The sequence below is a fragment of the Procambarus clarkii genome, chromosome 18 (assembly GCF_040958095.1).
Source record: "Procambarus clarkii isolate CNS0578487 chromosome 18, FALCON_Pclarkii_2.0, whole genome shotgun sequence".
Lineage (NCBI taxonomy): Eukaryota > Metazoa > Arthropoda > Malacostraca > Decapoda > Cambaridae > Procambarus > Procambarus clarkii.
The window spans coordinates 43,811,328-43,829,887 of record NC_091167.1 but is presented as its reverse complement, the minus strand read 5'-3'; the positions used below and the strand labels follow the sequence as shown (position 1 = coordinate 43,829,887).

Sequence of the window (18,560 nt, the reverse complement as noted above, 5' to 3'; positions counted from 1 at the left end):
ACTACCACCCGCGGGATGGGTATGGGGTCCACTACTGTCCACGGGATGGGTATGGGGTCCACTACCGTCCACGGGATGGGTATGGGGTCCACTACCACCCGCGGGATGGGTATGGGGTCCACTACCACCCGCGGGATGGGTATGGGGTCCACTACCACCCGCGGGATGGGTATGGGGTCCACTACTGTCCACGGGATGGGTATGGGGTCCACTACCGTCCACGGGATGGGTATGGGGTCCACTACTGTCCACGGGATGGGTATGGGGTCCACTAATGCCCACGGGATGGGTTTGGGTACCACCCCACGCACATAAACCAGACGTCTACATCATATTCTGTCTGTCTGTTTGTCTGTCTGTCTGTCTCTCTCTCTCTCTCTCTCTCTCTCTCTCTCTCTCTCTCTCTCTCTCTCTCTCTCTCTCTCTCTCTCTCTCTCTCTCTCTCTCTCTCTCTCTCTCTCTCACACACACACACACACACTGGGCGGACTGCATTTTCTTGGATTGTCGGAAAGCCTTTGACACAGTACCGCATAAGAGGCTGGTACATAAGCTGGAGAGACAGGCAGGTGTAGCTGGTAAGGTGCTCCAGTGGATAAGGGAGTACCTAAGCAATAGGAAGCAGAGAGTTACGGTGAGGGGTGAGACCTCCAATTGGCGTGAAGTCAACGACCTGAACGCACCAGTATAAAAAGCTATGATTTGTTCAGATCTGAAACTTACATTTATGGGCAGCACAAAACGTCGACCAGACTGTGCGACACAGTGGTTGCCAGGATCAGGTTGGGTTACCGTTACCTGTGGCAGGTGGCTACAGGTGACGGATCTCCCAATCCTGAGCACTCCAGGTGCAAACACTGTGAGCAGGAACTACGGCACGATCTCCTACACTCCATCACCGAATGCCCAGTTATCAGACCATTCAGACCCGTTGGCATCGAGGTGCCTGGAGCTTTGCAATTACTTTATTCACTCTCGCATTCTTGAAGATATCCTCACATTATACCCAAAATTTGCCAGTGCAGGCTACTGAACATATGACCCTGTATGACTAACCATCCTGCGAGATGGGGACTTGTATTACCACTGCTACCTTATTCACTCTTGTGTTGATGATATCCTCATAATGCACCCAGAGTCTGCCAGTGTAGACTACTTATGACATGCCTCTGTATGACTAACCATCCTGTGTGATGGGGATTTTTTAGCATCACGTAGCTAGCTTTTTGACACACTCTGTACTCCCCTTCATATAGTCTTGGGCAGCTGCACTAATGCAGATGTTCCTAATGTGTTAATAATAAAAAAAGCCATAGCACGTTGAGAACACCGCTTTTCGTCCGTAATAATAAATTTTCTAAGAGAGTGGGAAGGTGCGTAAGATATTTGGTGAGAGCGGGAGAAGGGGAAGAGTGTGAGAGAGAAGATGGAAAGGGAAGAAGAGAGTGGACATGGGAATGTTGGGGAAGAAAGGTGGACATGAGGAGAGGTGAGAGAAAGAAAGGGGAATAACATTGGGAGAGAGAGGGGGGCCACATTGGGAGAGAGAGGGGGGACCACATTGAGAGAGGGGGTTGGGGAGACAATGGGGGAGAGGGGCTGGAGAAATATTCCGTCTAGTCTCTTGATAAATAATAAATCCCAGGAGTCTGGGACCTGGGGGCTGAGTGCAGATGGTGTCAATTTCTCTTTCCCCAGTTGTGTGTGCTGGTGTTAATCACAGTTATAATGTGCGTGTGAGATATAAGGAGTGTTGCGTGTTGCAGGCAACGAGGAGACGGTTGGGCAGGTGGCGGCCAGCGGGGGTGAGTGTTACGCCTACACCGTCGACCTGTGTGACCGCAAAGCCATCTACGCTGTCGCTGCCAAGGTCAAGAGGGACGTCGGCAAGGTATTTCCAGCCTCCTATCTACATCTACCTCCCTCACTCAACACTCATCTTCATCTACCTCCCTCACTCAACACTCATCTTCATCTACCTCCCTCACTCAACACTCATCTTCATCTTCCTCCCTCACTCAACACTCATCTTCATCTACCTCCCTCACTCCACACTCATCTACATCTACCTCCCTCACTCCACACTCATCTACATCTACCTCCCTCACTCCACACTCATCTACATCTACCTCCCTCACTCAACACTCATCTTCATCTTCCTCCCTCACTCAACACTCATCTACATCTACCTCCCTCACTCCACACTCATCTACATCTACCTCCCTCACTCCACACTCATCTACATCTACCTCCCTCACTCCACACTCATCTACATGTTTATACCCTTATACTCACATCACATAGTCAACATATGTTGCACTTAGCAACATGTTATGTAGCCTGGCAGGCGGGTCCTCGGGGTTACTGGTGTACTGTTGCAACCTGTTCTCACACTTCCTTATAGTCAATATCTTGCTTATGAATAAGTGCATATGTGACATACTAATTTGTTGTGAATATTTGAGTTTACCTTGAAAAGCAGAATTGAAAACCACAACGTAACCTAACCTTCTTAGTATGTTAAGATATTACAATTAGTACTGAACCTATACTTATATTGATATTACAGTTTTATAAAAATAATAAAACAAAACTAAAATATTTAAATAAATTGTAAACAAAGATGAAGTTAAAAAGTTGAAGTTACAAAGAAAAGGTTAGTGGCTTGAAAAAAAATATGGCTTCGAATATGTCACATATATACTAAGTGAAATAGTGACTATAAGCAATAAGTCATATATGTGCTGTCTTGTGCGAGAGCAGGTTGCGTGTATACTGGTGGTGTCAGTAACTTTGTTAGGTTCATGGAGGCGTCAGCGCGGTCACCCAGCCAGTGTTCGCCTTAACCTGACACACACGTTAATGCTGCTACTCTTGTTACTCAAGTTATATATATATATATATATATATATATATATATATATATATATATATATATATATATATATATATATACCTAGTAGCCAGAACGCACTTCTCGGCCTACTATGCAAGGCCCGATTTGCCTAATAAGCCAAGTTTTTCTGAATTAATATATTTTCTCAAATTTTTTTCTTATGAAATGATAAAACTACCCATTTCATTATGTATGAGGTCAATTTTTTTTTATTGGAGATAAAATTAACGTAGATATATGACCGAACCTAACCAACCCTACCTAACCTAACCTAACCTATCTTTATAGGTTAGGTTAGGTTAGGTAGCCGAAAAAGTTAGGTTAGGTTAGGTTAGGTAGGTTAGGTAGTCGAAAAACAATTAATTCATGAAAACTTGGCTTATTAGGCAAATCGGGCCTTGCATAGTAGGCAGAGAAGTGCGTTCTGGCTACTAGGTACGACATATATATATATATATATATATATATATATATATATATATATATATATATATATATATATATATATATATAAATAATCTGAGCAGTATTATGTGTTATCATATCGTCTTCAACGCAAGCAGAGCTAACTGCCATTGTGGCGTTAAGTTTCCTTGAACGAAACGAAATTCGTTTACCATTAGTGAACGAAACACTAATGGTGCAGTGATCTGCGCTGATCCACAAGCAACTCACTCACTAATCTATCTCTATCTGACATACGGTATCTGTGTATGGGGTTCAACCACTGAAAATTACAAGCCCATCATCACTCACCAAAAATCTATTATCAGAACTGTCTTCAGACAACACACAGGCCCTCTGTTTAAGTCCCTTAACATGCTAAACATTCACTCAATCCACACATTCTCATGTGCTATCTACATGTACAAATCCTTGATCCTAAATGCTAATGTTGATCTGAAACTTTTCCTTGATAGATGTATAGAACCCATGAGCATCACACCAGAAATAAATATATCTCTGATATCCCCAAGTCAGACTAAAGCTATGAAAACACTCCATGCAAATAAAAGGAACCAGTCTTTGGAACTCACTCCATGATGAATTAAAAAATTGTCCAACCTTTGCCCTGTTGAAAAGTAAAAGCAAAAAATAGCTAATTTCATCCTGATAGTTTCGTACCTTGTGCTTCAAACTCACACTGTATCTTGTAGTGCCCACTTCCCCAATATTAGTACTTAAGACACACACATCATTACCAGTGTAATCACCTCTGTTACTTTATGTTGTAGTTATCTGTTGATATAAAGCCTTGTTACAATGTTCCATTTCATCTTACCTGATGTGTTAGATTAAGGACCTGCCCGTAACGCTATGTGTGTTACTGACTTTACATGAATGTAAAAACACCAATCTTATGTAATCTCACCGACCCATTGTGCCTTCAGGTGAATATATTATTATTATTATTATTATTATTATTATTATTATTATTATTATTATTATGTAGTTGAGAGTATAAGCGTAAGGTGTGTGAAGGGTCTAAGAGAGGAGTGTTGCCAACACAGGTGGACATCCTGGTCAACAACGCCGGCATCGTCACCGGCAAGAACTTCCAGGAGGCGCCAGACGAACTCATCCAGAAGACCTTCGATGTCAACATTATGAGTCACTTCTGGGTGAGTACTGGTCTGCCAGCACCCGTGGTGGGTGAGTACTGGTCTACCAGCACCCATGATGGGTGAGTACTGGCCTCCCAGCACCCATGGTGGGTGAGTACTGGCCTCCCAGCACCCACAGTAGTTAAGTACCAGTCTTCCAGCTCTCACAGTAAGTGGGTCTGCTGACTTTTTCATCTTATTTTCTGCTCAAAAATGTTTCCTAATCACCTTCACGCCAACTAATGTAACTTAAAATTAAACTTTGTCGTCTCTCATAACATCAATGGGGACATGACTTATCACCACTTTCTTCAAGATTTCTTCCTAAATAATCCATCTTAACTTATTTTTTACCTTACATACAATCATATCATTTTATCTCTCAAGCACCAACTCTCATAACTCATATAATCATTAACCTCATTTTTTGTGTTTGTAATCATGGCGTAACAAGTAACCCATGCCCTCAAGCAGTAGGTATTAGTTATCTCAGCCACGATATGCCCAACCACTTGGGCTGGACGGTAGAGCGACGGTCTCGCTTCATGCAGGTCGGTGTTCAATCCCCGACCGTCCAAGTGGTTGAGCACTATTCCTTCCCTCCCGTCCCATCCCAAATCCTTATTTTGAGTCCTTCCAAGTGCTATATAGTTTTAATGGCTTGGCGCTTTCCCCTGATGTTTCCCTGAGCCACGATATAGCAACATCTTACATCACTCAGTGGAGACCTGCTATCAGTTGACGTCTGATTCTTTATTATCGTTATCTGGTGCACTCGTTCTCTTCATCGTTAATTACCAGCAATCTAACCTCTAGTATGTGTAACAGCACCAGGCTGTTGCCGACCTGTAGAAGAGATGGGTGTCTTCCTTTCAGTGTTTACTGATGATGATGATGTAGAGATTATAAGGATAAATACCATGGAAGACTGCGAGGAACTACTGTGTGACCTGGACACAATGATATTATTATGACTACTACAACGTCCAGTAGCATCATGTTTGATGACTCGTGCTCATCAGGTGGGGAGGTGTAAACGCTCAGTAGCATCATGTTTGATGACTTGTGCTCATCAGGTGGGAGGTGTAAACGCTCAGTAGCATCATGTTTGATGACTTGTGCTCATCAGGTGGTATCGTAGGCCAATCAGGGTTGGCCCTAGTGCCACCTTTAACAAATATGATCACTTGTCCAACCCCGATGATTTTCTTGAAGTCTGACATTGAGGATGTGTTTTATGTAGTTTCTTTGCAGTTTTTCAGTGTCTTGCAACATTACATTTTCTGAAAAAGGGAAGGAGAGTGGAGAAGAGGGGAGGGAGAGAGAGAGGAGAGGAGAGGTGGAGAATAGTAGAGAGGGTGGGAGACTGAGAGAGTGGAGAGTGAGTGAGTGTTTAAAGGGGGGTTAAGAGGGTGGGGGAGGAAGAAAGGTGGAAATAGTGGGAGATAGAGGAGAGGAGAGGGTGGATAGTGGAAGCGAAGGGAAGAAAGAGAGAGAGAGAGAGTGGATAGTGGAAGAGAGGGGAAGAAAGAGAGGGAGGGGAAGCAGGAGGAGAGAGACCTGGGGACAGGCAGGCACCCTCATCTACTATCATATAATCCATGTAACATATACTGTATTTAAATATTATTGTATATATTTACATTAGACATTTGGTTTTTCAAACATATATTTCCAAGGAAACTTTATTTTGTTTTTGCTTGATTATTTAACATTTCTGTATGTGTTAATAAGTGTGTTAATAGTACTGTATGTTAAGGTTATATATAATGTGTGTGTAGGTTTTTATTTTTGCTGATTCATAATATTGTTGTGTACATCATAAGGCAGACTAGTTCCTTCAACCCCCTATTGTAGTTTGTATATCTGTATTAGTTATCTTCCTGATAGGTAAATTGGTTAATATTTTAAGTATGCTCTATCTGTATTTATTATTCAACAAAATAAGGGGGCGAGAGTGTTTTATTTGTTGCCGTTGCTACCCGGCACAGATCAAACAACTACTTAATGCTTTTGTAATACTCTACTGTTTATTAGTTCTTTAATTCCAATTTTAGCCTCAGTCGTTCATTCTTAATAATAACTGGGTATTCGTGAATCTTTTAACACATTATTCACACTGTAATATAATGTCCCATTACTGATAACACGTTGATATGGGGTAGTATGTTAATTATCGTATTTATTGCAGACAACTAAAGCATTTCTTGGAGACATGCTGGCCTCAAACAAGGGTCATATTGTGACTATTGCCTCTGTGGCTGGTCTTGCTGGTGTTAATAAACTGGCCGACTACTGTGCCTCTAAGTTTGCTGCTGTTGGCTTTGATGAGAGTCTTCGTCTTGAGCTGATGGTAAGTCATTAGATGTTAATGGGCTGTAACGTATGTTTACGTCTATGTGCAGTATTGGGTTAATTAATCACAAAGAGTTTAGTGGCTTTTATATATATTTAGTATAGTTGACCACACAACACACTAGAAGTTGAAGGGACGACGACGTTTCGGTCCGTCCTGGACCATTCTCAAATCGACTTGAGAATGGTCCAGGACGGACCGAAACGTCGTCGTCCCTTCAACTTCTAGTGTGTGGTCTGGTCAACATACTTCAGCCACGTTATTGTGACTCATCGCCTGCATATTTAATATAGTCTTGGTTATAGCAGTTGGTTGTTGGCAGTGTAGTGAAGTGTTGTAGTGGTTGTGATGAAGCCTGGAGCAGGGCAGAGAGCCGAGTGAGGCCGGGGGTGGAGAGCTCGGGTGCTGGATGACAGCGTAGAGCCTGGCGTCTTGAGAGAGGAGGAACCGAACTCGTAAAGTGTTACATTGTTGCTGGTGAATGTTCAAGATATGTGCGGGTGTCTCTCAAGCATTTGTACTGAGTGACTATACCAGTTTAAACTGAGTGCATACTGTTCCTGTTTGTTGTTTTACATTCAGCTACTCGGAACAAAAAGTTCCAAGTAGCACGAGCTATGGTGAGCCCGTAAGACTGCCCATTGATGAAACTAAGCCACCCAAGAGGAGGCACGGACATGAATAGCTGTTGTTGTTGTTGTTGTTATAGATTAAGCTACTAGGAACAAGTTCCAAGTAGCACGGGCTATGGTGAGCCCGTAACTTACCTAGCACAGGAGCGGGGCAAGTAGCACGGGCTGTGGTGAGCCCGTAGTGGACTTACCTGGCACAGGAGAGGTGCCTTTCCATGAATAGCTCGTAAGACTGCTAGTGTGCTGTCGAAGCTTGTATTACAAGCTTCCACCTGATTGATCCTGTACCCTTGGGTGCACTTGGGAATTGTAATTAGTGGATTAGAGTAAGGCTTCTAGGAATATAGAACACTTTAGAGATAGGTTATGTATAAATAAGAGACCCATCTCATTATCGGCACATAAACCAAAAAGGATATGGATCAAGTATATTAAATTTGCTACAGGGCAAGTAGAAATTTTTATGAAATAAAAAAAAATAATGCATTGATTTTCTGATGATGACTTAATAATGCCTTTTTTGCATTACCTATAACAGTTAAAGCACGAGTAGGTTACATCACAAAACAAAGCTTTCTATTTACTCAGGCATTGCTGCTCCCTGGTACGGTCCGTCTAATTACCACAAGCTACCACAAGCTACATAAGCTTCACAAAGCTTCCTGGCAATACGTTAGTAATGAATAAATATGATATATTTACTCATTATAATGTAGGTGCTGAATGTACAACACGAAAAAACATATTTTTAATCTGAAAAAGTATCTTTTTATAAAGAAATTAGACGAAAATAAAGAGCTGGTGACGCCAAATCAAGTCGACGATCCAAGCGTTGGTTAGGTTTGGTTAGGTTAGGTTAAGTCAACCTAATCTAACATATCATATTTATTCATTACTAACGTATTGCCAGGAAGCTTTGTGAAGCTTGTGTAGCTTGTGGTAATTAGACGGACCCGTTCCGAGTAGCTGCATCTTAAACAACAACAAAGAATCATCACCACCACTTATATACACACTCATACCTGAACCACCTCTTGGGTGGCTTAATCCTAATTGTTCCCCGGAATACGACCCGCCAAATAGTTTATCAACCAGGTACCCATTCACTATCGGGTGAACAGAGGCTACAGTTTAGGATTGGCGTCCAGTCAATCCTCCTGGGCCAGGATACCCAGGCCAAAGCGCTCGCGAAGTGCCAGGAGAGTTCTTTACCACTGCGCCGCAGAGACTTAATTCTTGACTTCATTAGCATTAGGGTTCCATGTGTTAGATACGTTCATTTTCGTGAATTGTTTGCATACATTTAATTGGATCCAGGGAATCTAAATGATACTTATTTCTTGTGTGATATTCATGGGATTTATTTCATAAATTTAGGAAGTTTCCATTTAGTGTTTGTATTGAAGTGCAGTACAGTATACAGTATGACTTTGACAGTGTAACAAGCACAAGAGAATTATGCATTAAAAATATATCTGTACATAATGATTGTTTGTTTTTGTAAGAAGTTATTGAAGTGCATTTTTAATTTGATACAACTTATGGATCACAGGTGGAAGGCTACACTGGGGTCAAGACCACTGTTATTTGTCCGTACTACATCAGCACGGGAATGTTTGAAGGAGTTAAGTCGAAGTAAGTGTTAATTTCTTGTTAATATTGGTGTAATATTATGAAGATGTTGCATTTATGTACAGTTCAGTAAGACATCATTAAAACAAAACTAGTTTTAATGAATTACCACCTAGTCCACACACATTCTAGTCCATTGAGAATGCCCTCTGCCTCATACTGTCCAGTGGCTTGCCAAAGGTCCCCCTCATTAATTCTGGGAACATTTTCCAATTAAATTTTAAGCTTTTATATTTTCTTGGCATTTACAACTTTGGTTGATAGGTAACTTCTTAGGTGATTACCCTATGTGGGAAAAAACATCTCCAGTTTTCTGAACTACATTTTGGCAAGTTGAGATTGAAGCTGTTGCCTCTTATTTGAGTTACATTACAGTATATATTTGGATTAATATCTTTCAAATTTTTCATTGCTTTATAGATCTCGATGTGATGGGCTCATATTATGTTTGGTTTGTATGAGAAATGACTTAGCCAATAAGATTTCAACTGAGCTTCAACAGAGTAGAAGAAGTTGTTAAACACATGAGGCATAATCTTACTGAAGCGAACATACGAGTTACAGTCTCCGTGGTGTAGTGGTAAGACACTCACCTGGCGTTCCGCGAGCGCTACGTCATGGGTTCGTATCCTGGCCGGGGAGGATTTACTGGGCGCAATTCCTTAACTGTAGCCTCTGTTTAACGCAACAGTAAAATGTGTACTTGGATGAAAAAACGATTCTTCGCGGCAGGGGATCGTATTCCAGGGACCTGCCCGAAACGCTACGCGTACTAGTGGCTGTACAAGAATGTAACAACTCTTGTATATATCTCAAAAAAATAAATACTCATACTCCGCCTAAGTAAAACTGAAACAAGTAACACTTAGTGGGCCAGCCATGGGCTTAAGACCTGCACAGGAATATTGCTGGAAGAAAACAAAACAAAAAGGTCTGGGATGATTTTTCTCATTTTGAATTTAACTTTTTCAAAAGCAGATATTGAAGATGAGGGATTCTTGTTTAGAAAAAGTAGTCCAAATGGCAGCACACCAGAGAGTTATACAGCTTAGTGACCACTTTCTTTTCCTTACAGTCAAAGGTTCATATAATTATTCCTAAGGTTTGGTTGACATTTTTAGCTGCAAGGCCTGCTTGTTGATCAGTTTTTCTTCCTCACTCTACTGCTTGGTCATGTTCTTGATATGGTAGTTATAATGTGCATTGTTCTATTCTTCATGTAAGATCTGGCATTTTTCAGTACTGAACAGCAATGGCCAGTCAGTCTTCTCACATATGTAGAGTTCATGTTGATTACTTGGCAAAACTCACAACATATTTCCAGTCAGATTCATTTTAAGTTAGGATGACCTTTTGCTTTTTTGCTTTATCCATGCTTGTATTTTGCCTATTCCATGTGCTTGCAATTTCTGTGCCAGTTTTTCTTGTGGTATCTTATCAGAAACTTTCTAAAGACGTTCATGTACACTACATCTAATGAAAGTGTTGTCCAAATAGCTGGTTACCATCACCAATTTTATATTGGGAAGTCATTATCTTCTTTTCAGTTTGGTGGTTGTTTATAGGCACTGATCCACAGAGTTTCCCACAGTGGTTTTGACATTACAGTATGTGGTGCATACAGAGACCTACAGAGACCTCTGTAGGTCTCTGGGATTCTTGTCCTCGCCTTTTGCTGGAAGGAGTGTTTCCCTAGATATTTACCTAAGTGCAGTTACAGGATGAGTGCTAGCCTCGTGGTGTCCCATCTTTGTAGCACTCTGTCATACGCTACTTTGAAACTACTGATGGATTTGGTATCCACCACATTTTCACTTAACTTGTTCCAAGTGTGCACACTGGTTCCTGAGATATGTGCCTGCTGGTTTCCAGCTGTGTTGCTGTTGAATCTTGGACTAAGTGTCTGCTGATTTTGCAGGCTGTGGGGTGCCCACTGGTTCTCTGTGGGCTGTGGGATGCCCAGTGGTTCTCTGCAGGCTGTGGGGTGCCTAGTGGTTCTCTGCAGGCTGTGGGGTGCCCAGTGGTTCTCTGCAAGCTGTGGGGTACCCACTGGTTCTCTGCGGGCTGTGGGGTTCCCACTGGTTCTCTGTGGGCTGTGGGGTGCCCACTGGTTCTCTGCGGGCTGTGGGGTGCCCACTGGTTCTCTGTGGGCTGTGGGGTGCCCACTGGTTCTCTGCGGGCTGTGGGGTGCCCACTGGTTCTCTGCGGCCTGTGGGGTGCCCACTGGTTCTCTGCGGGCTGTGGGGTGCCCACTGGTTCTCTGTGGGCTGTGGGGTGCCCACTGGTTCTCTGCGGGCTGTGGGGTGCCCACTGGTTCTCTGTGGGCTGTGGGGTGCCCACTGGTTCTCTGCGGGCTGTGGGGTGCCCACTGGTTCTCTGCGGCCTGTGGGGTGCCCACTGGTTCTCTGCAGGATGTGGGGTGCCCACTGGTTCTCTGCAGGATGTGGGGTGCCCACTGGTTCTCTGCAGGATGTGGGGTGCCCACTTGTTCTCTGCAGGCTGTGGGGTGCCCACTGGTTCTCTGCAGGCTGTGGGGTGCCCACTTGTTCTCTGCAGGCTGTGGGGTGCCCACTGGTTCTCTGCAGGCTGTGGGGTGCCCACTGGTTCTCTGCAGGCTGTGGGGTGCCCACTTGTTCTCTGCAGGCTGTGGGGTGCCCACTGGTTCTCTGCAGGCTGTGGGGTGCCCACTTGTTCTCTGCAGGCTGTGGGGTGCCCACTGGTTCTCTGCAGGCTGTGGGGTGCCCACTTGTTCTCTGCAAGCTGTGGGGTGCCCACTGGTTCTCTGCAGGCTGTGGGGTGCCCACTGGTTCTCTGCAGGCTGTGGGGTGCCCACTGGTTCTCTGTGGGCTGTGGGGTGCCCACTGGTTCTCTGCAGGCTGTGGGGTGCCCACTGGTTCTCTGCAGGCTGCGGGGTGCCCACTGGTTCTCTGCAGGCTGTGGGGTGCCCACTGGTTCTCTGCAGGCTGTGGGGTGCCCACTGGTTCTCTGCGGGCTGTGGGGTGCCCACTGGTTCTAAGACTGTGTGCTGTCTAGATCTCAAGGTGTGTACCCAGCAGTTTCCGAGTTGCATGTGACGTGTGGTTCCTCTGCTGTGTGGCGGGCATTTGTCTGGTGGCATTCCAGTGTAGATGTCTAGTGGTTCTTGAGCTGGATGGCTCTCAATTCCTGGGTCATAAATCCATGGGTTCCAATCAGTGTACCAGGAGGTTCCTAAGCTGTGTGCCTGGGGGTTTCAGGATTGGTGCTCACAGGTTACTGGGTTACTGTAGGTCTCTGGTACAGTACCTAGTACTCTCCCTACAGTACCTAGCCCAGTAACCTTTGATTTTTTTATTGTTGCCGCCGGAGGCGGCTAGTTTATTGTGCACCCCATACTCATCCTGATTGTTTTTTGCTCTACCGCTCACAGGATGAGTATGTGGTGCACAATAAACTAGCTGCCTCCGACGGCAACAATAAAAAATTCAAAGGTTACTGGGCTTGGTTTCCAAGCTGATAGTTCTTTGGAGGTTACCAGGTCAGGTGACTGGACGTTTCCTGGCCATAGCTTCTGAGGCTGTGTGCTAGTGGTCCTCAAGCTGTGTACCTGAAGGCTCTTGGAATACTGTGGGATCCTCCTGCTTGAGTGCCTGATGGTCCCCAGGCTGAATTTTCCAGGGGTTCTCAAGCTGGGGTGATTTGGTGTTTTTTCCTTGGTTCTGGCCTCTTTTTCCCCCCCCCCCCTGGCTCCTGGGTTTTCCTAAACCAATGCCTTTGTGGTTAAGGGCTTGGACTTGGTTAGTTGGCCTTGGCCTTCTGGGTATTTGACACTCTGTGCTTAATCCTTTATCAAGGGTCCTACTGTTTTGCTAGTGTCTCCCATGGGGTCAGCCTTGGTTTTTCTGTCTAGAATGCCATTTTCCTCTGCCGAGGCTCCATTGGTAATAAGCTTGAAGAGCTAGTAAAGGTTCCTTCCTAGAAATCAAGTGTCATATGTAATGAAACCGCATTTTCTGGGGACTTCTCAGTATCTTGCTTTTCTGGCTCTATTCCATTCTTTTCCTTGGGGATTTTGGGTTATTTTCTGGTGGCTTATGAGCGAGGTGTGTGGCTGATCTAGTGGCATGAGCTGCCATCTGGAGGCGATCAGATACATCATAGTAGGTAAGTTTTCTCCATGCCAATGATGGCTTACTTTGATGACCTCAGGGATACTAACATTTTTTGTGTTTTTTGGCTATAGGTAGACTTCTTATTCCCAAGCTTTCCTCTCCTTCTAGAGACACCCAGATTCTGGTCCTGTCTCTGGCAAGTCAGGACTGGTTTCATAGGCCTAGTGTGATTGCCAATACTATTTCTGAAGGTTAGGAGATAATAGGAGACCCACCTGTAAAAGTCATCTCAGTACCAGTACATTCAAGGCTTAACTTTTCAAGAACTGATCATTATATTTTTCCAAGATCTACATTATTCTAAGTGTGATTATGTATACAATTTTGCTTTAGTATGTACATTATTGCTAAATTAATTTGTTTATACAATCCACAGAGTGATACCAATATTGCAGCCTGAATTTGTGGCCTCTGAGATTGTTGACGGCATCCTCCTGAACAGAGTCATCGTTGTTTTGCCATCCTTCTGCCGGATCCTGATCCTCCTCAAATAGTATGTACACTCCATGCATCTTCTGTACTGTACACCCAACATTACTTGGCTCTCAAGCATATCATATACACTCTACACATTAATGGTTCTCTTCTTCTGCACTATAATAATAATAATAATAATAATAATAATAATAATAATAATAATAATAATAATAATAATAATAATAATAATACATAAGCATCTTCTTGAGGTTTTCTTGAGATGATTTCGGGGCTTAGCGTCCCCGCGGCTCAGTCCTCGACCAGGCCTCCTCTTTGTTACACATCCCCAGGAAGCAGCCCATAGCAATTATCTAACTCCCAGGTACCTATTTACTGCTGGGTGAACAGGCGCATCAGGGTGAAAGAAACTCTGCCCATTTGTTTCTGCCTTTGCCGGGGATTGAACCAGGAACTTTAGGACTATGAATCCTGAGCGCTGGCCACTCAGCTGTCAAGCCCCCCATATGATCATGTGTCCAAAAAACACATGATAGAGGGACAAGTGTAGGGACCTCGGACACACATAAAATGAAACAACTACTGTACTACATAAAGTATTTTGGGCAACACTTACAGTAATTCAGGTCAAAAATTATTTATAGGTATAATGGGGGGGGGGTAAATACTTGATACTAAATGAGAGGTAACGAATAATATGTAAGAAAGTTCAAGAAATATAACAAATATACAATATAAAGGTAATACTTAATGATGACAGGCAGAGACTATTATATTATGGAGTCAGTAGTTCCAACAGCAGTACAAAAGTAGCTTTTAGTATAATTAATAACAACAAGGAAATAGAAAGGTGTGTTTTAGTAGAGCGACTACAACATATTATACATTAAATTAGTCACATTAATGGTTCTCCTGCACTCTCCACTTGATGGTTCTCCTGCACTCTCCACTTGATGGTTCTCCTGCACTCTCCACTTGATGGTTCTCCTGCACTCTCCACTTGATGGTTCTCCTACACTCTACACTTGATGGTTCTCCTACACTCTACACTTGATGGTTCTCCTGCACTCTACACTTGATGGTTCTCCTGCACTCTCCACTTGATGGTTCTCCTGCACTCTCCACTTGATGGTTCTCCTACACTCTACACTTGATGGTTCTCCTACACTCTACACTTGATGGTTCTCCTACACTCTACACTTGATGGTTCTCCTGCACTCTCCACTTGATGGTTCTCCTGCACTCTACACTTGATGGTTCTCCTGCACTCTCCACTTGATGGTTCTCCTGCACTTTTCACTTGATGGTTCTCCTGCACTCTACACTTGATGGTTCTCCTGCACTCTACACTTGATGGTTCTCCTGCACTCTACACTTGATGGTTCTCCTGCACTCTACACTTGATGGTTCTCCTGCACTCTACACTTGATGGTTCTCCTACACTCTACACTTGATGGTTCTCCTGCACTCTCCACTTGATGGTTCTCCTGCACTCTACACTTGATGGTTCTCCTGCACTCTACACTTGATGGTTCTCCTACACTCTACACTTGATGGTTCTCCTGCACTCTCCACTTGATGGTTCTCCTGCACTCTACACTTGATGGTTCTCCTACACTCTCCACTTGATGGTTCTCCTGCACTCTACACTTGATGGTTCTCCTGCACTCTACACTTGATGGTTCTCCTGCACTCTCCACTTGATGGTTCTCCTACACTCTACACTTGATGGTTCTCCTGCACTCTACACTTGATGGTTCTCCTGCACTCTACACTTGATGGTTCTCCTGCACTCTACACTTGATGGTTCTCCTGCACTCTACACTTGATGGTTCTCCTACACTCTACACTTGATGGTTCTCCTACACTCTACACTTGATGGTTCTCCTGCACTCTACACTTGATGGTTCTCCTGCACTCTACACTTGATGGTTCTCCTACACTCTCCACTTGATGGTTCTCCTGCACTCTACACTTGATGGTTCTCCTGCACTCTCCACTTGATGGTTCTCCTGCACTCTACACTTGATGGTTCTCCTGCACTCTACACTTGATGGTTCTCCTGCACTCTACACTTGATGGTTCTCCTACACTCTCCACTTGATGGTTCTCCTGCACTCTCCACTTGATGGTTCTCCTGCACTCTACACTTGATGGTTCTCCTGCACTCTACACTTGATGGTTCTCCTGCACTCTACACTTGATGGTTCTCCTACACTCTCCACTTGATGGTTCTCCTACACTCTACACTTGATGGTTCTCCTGCACTCTACACTTGATGGTTCTCCTGCACTCTACACTTGATGGTTCTCCTGCACTCTACACTTGATGGTTCTCCTACACTCTACACTTGATGGTTCTCCTGCACTCTACACTTGATGGTTCTCCTGCACTCTACACTTGATGGTTCTCCTGCACTCTACACTTGATGGTTCTCCTACACTCTACACTTGATGGTTCTCCTGCACTCTCCACTTGATGGTTCTCCTGCACTCTACACTTGATGGTTCTCCTACACTCTACACTTGATGGTTCTCCTGCACTCTACACTTGATGGTTCTCCTGCACTCTACACTTGATGGTTCTCCTGCACTCTACACTTGATGGTTCTCCTACACTCTACACTTGATGGTTCTCCTACACTCTACACTTGATGGTTCTCCTACACTCTACACTTGATGGTTCTCCTACACTCTACACTTGATGGTTCTCCTGCACTCTACACTTGATGGTTCTCCTACACTCTACACTTGATGGTTCTCCTGCACTCTACACTTGATGGTTCTTCTACACTCTAATTTGAGGGATCTAATACACTGTACTCTAGATGATTCTCCTACAATCTACACTCAATGGTTCTCCTGAACTTTATACTGAATGGTCCTCTCTGCACTTGACACTTAATGGTTCTCCAAAACTCTACATTCAATGGTTCTACCCCATCCTTCACTTTGCACTTGATGGTTCTCCTGCACTCTACACTCAATGGTTCACCTGTATTCTACACTTGATATAAGCTACAGGCTTCCTTGCAGCCTGCACTCTTTGCCTCCTACACAACTTACAATGTCCCTTTATTGCTCACCATTAGTGGTAAACTGTTGCTCCTTTACCCTCCATTATTGTCAAGGATTTGTTATATTTGAGTGTCCTCACACAAGTACCCCGTCTTCAAATAAATCCCCCTTGTGCAAATCCCATTTAGTAGTCAAGTAGTACATTAATAGTACATTTGTACAGGTAGTACAGATCCCTGAGATTACAGTCAGTAATCCCAAGTAAGTTGGCTAGGGTCCCAGTAGTACAGTCAGGTGGGGTCCCAGTAGTACAGTCAGGTAGGGTCCCAGTAGTACAGTCAGGTGGGATCCCGGTAGTACAGTCAGGTAGGGTACCAGTAGTACAGTCAGGTGGGATCCCGGTAGTACAGTCAGGTAGGGTACCAGTAGTACAGTCAGGTAGGGTACCAGTAGTACAGTCAGGTGGGATCCCGGTAGTACAGTCAGGTAGGGTACCAGTAGTACAGTCAGGTGGGATCCCGGTAGTACAGTCAGGTAGGGTACCAGTAGTACAGTCAGGTAGGGTACCAGTAGTACAGTCAGGTAGGGTACCAGTAGTACAGTCAGGTGGGGTACCAGTAGTACAGTCAGGTGGGATCCCGGTAGTACAGTCATGTAGGGTACCAGTAGTACAGTCAGGTAGGGTACCAGTAGTACAGTCAGGTGGGATCCCGGTAGTACAGTCAGGTAGGGTCCCAGTAGTACAGTCAGGTAGGGTACCAGTAGTACAGTCAGGTGGGATCCCGGTAGTACAGTCAGGTAGGGTACCAGTAGTACAGTCAGGTGGGGTCCCAGTAGTACAGTCAGGTGGGGTCCCAGTAGTACAGTCAGGTAGGGTCCCAGTAGTACAGTCAGGTGGGGTACCAGTAGTACAGTCAGGTGGGGTCCCAGTAGTACAGTCAGGTAGGGTCCCAGTAGTACAGTCAGGTAGGGTCCCAGTAGTACAGTCAGGTGGGGTCCCAGTAGTACAGTCAGGTGGGGTACCAGTAGTACAGTCAGGTGGGGTACCAGTAGTACAGTCAGGTGGGATCCCGGTAGTACAGTCAGGTAGGGTACCAGTAGTACAGTCAGGTAGGGTACCAGTAGTACAGTCAGGTGGGGTCCCGGTAGTACAGTCAGGTGGGGTCCCAGTAGTACAGTCAGGTGGGGTACCAGTAGTACAGTCAGGTGGGGTCCCAGTAGTACAGTCAGGTAGGGTCCCAGTAGTACAGTCAGGTGGGGTCCCAGTAGTACAGTCAGGTAGGGTACCAGTAGTACAGTCAGGTGGGGTACCAGTAGTACAGTCAGGTGGGGTCCCAGTAGTACAGTCAGGTAGGGTACCAGTAGTACAGTCAGGTGGGGTACCAGTAGTACAGTCAGGTGGGGTCCCAGTAGTACAGTCAGGTAGGGTCCCAGTAGTACAGTCAGGTGGGGTCCCAGTAGTACAGTCAGGTAGGGTACCAGTAGTACAGTCAGGTGGGGTACCAGTAGTACAGTCAGGTGGGGTCCCAGTAGTACAGTCAGGTAGGGTACCAGTAGTACAGTCAGGTGGGGTCCCAGTAGTACAGTCAGGTAGGGTACCAGTAGTACAGTCAGGTGGGGTACCAGTAGTACAGTCAGGTAGGGTACCAGTAGTACAGTTAGGTGGGATCCCGGTAGTACAGTCAGGTAGGGTACCAGTAGTACAGTCAGGTGGGGTCCCAGTAGTACAGTCAGGTGGGGTATCAGTAGTACAGTCAGGTGGGATCCCGGTAGTACAGTCAGGTAGGGTCCCGGTAGTACAGTCAGGTAGGGTCCCAGTAGTACAGTCAGGTGGGAT

General features: G+C 44.7%; 1 protein-coding gene across 3 annotated transcripts in view; it reads left to right on the top strand.

Annotated features, from left to right (window-relative positions):
- The window catches only part of LOC123754463 (short-chain dehydrogenase/reductase family 16C member 6), a 111,435-nt gene that overhangs the window by 84,053 nt on the left and 8,822 nt on the right, over positions 1-18,560 (top strand). For all 3 annotated transcript variants that reach the window (XM_045736899.2, XM_069326566.1, XM_045736900.2), the window contains exons 3-7: positions 1,767-1,891; positions 4,408-4,518; positions 6,692-6,853; positions 9,041-9,123; positions 13,648-13,764. In XM_045736899.2, coding sequence (XP_045592855.1) covers positions 1,767-1,891; positions 4,408-4,518; positions 6,692-6,853; positions 9,041-9,123; positions 13,648-13,764 — 598 coding nt within the window. The remainder of the gene's footprint in view (positions 1-1,766; positions 1,892-4,407; positions 4,519-6,691; positions 6,854-9,040; positions 9,124-13,647; positions 13,765-18,560) is intronic.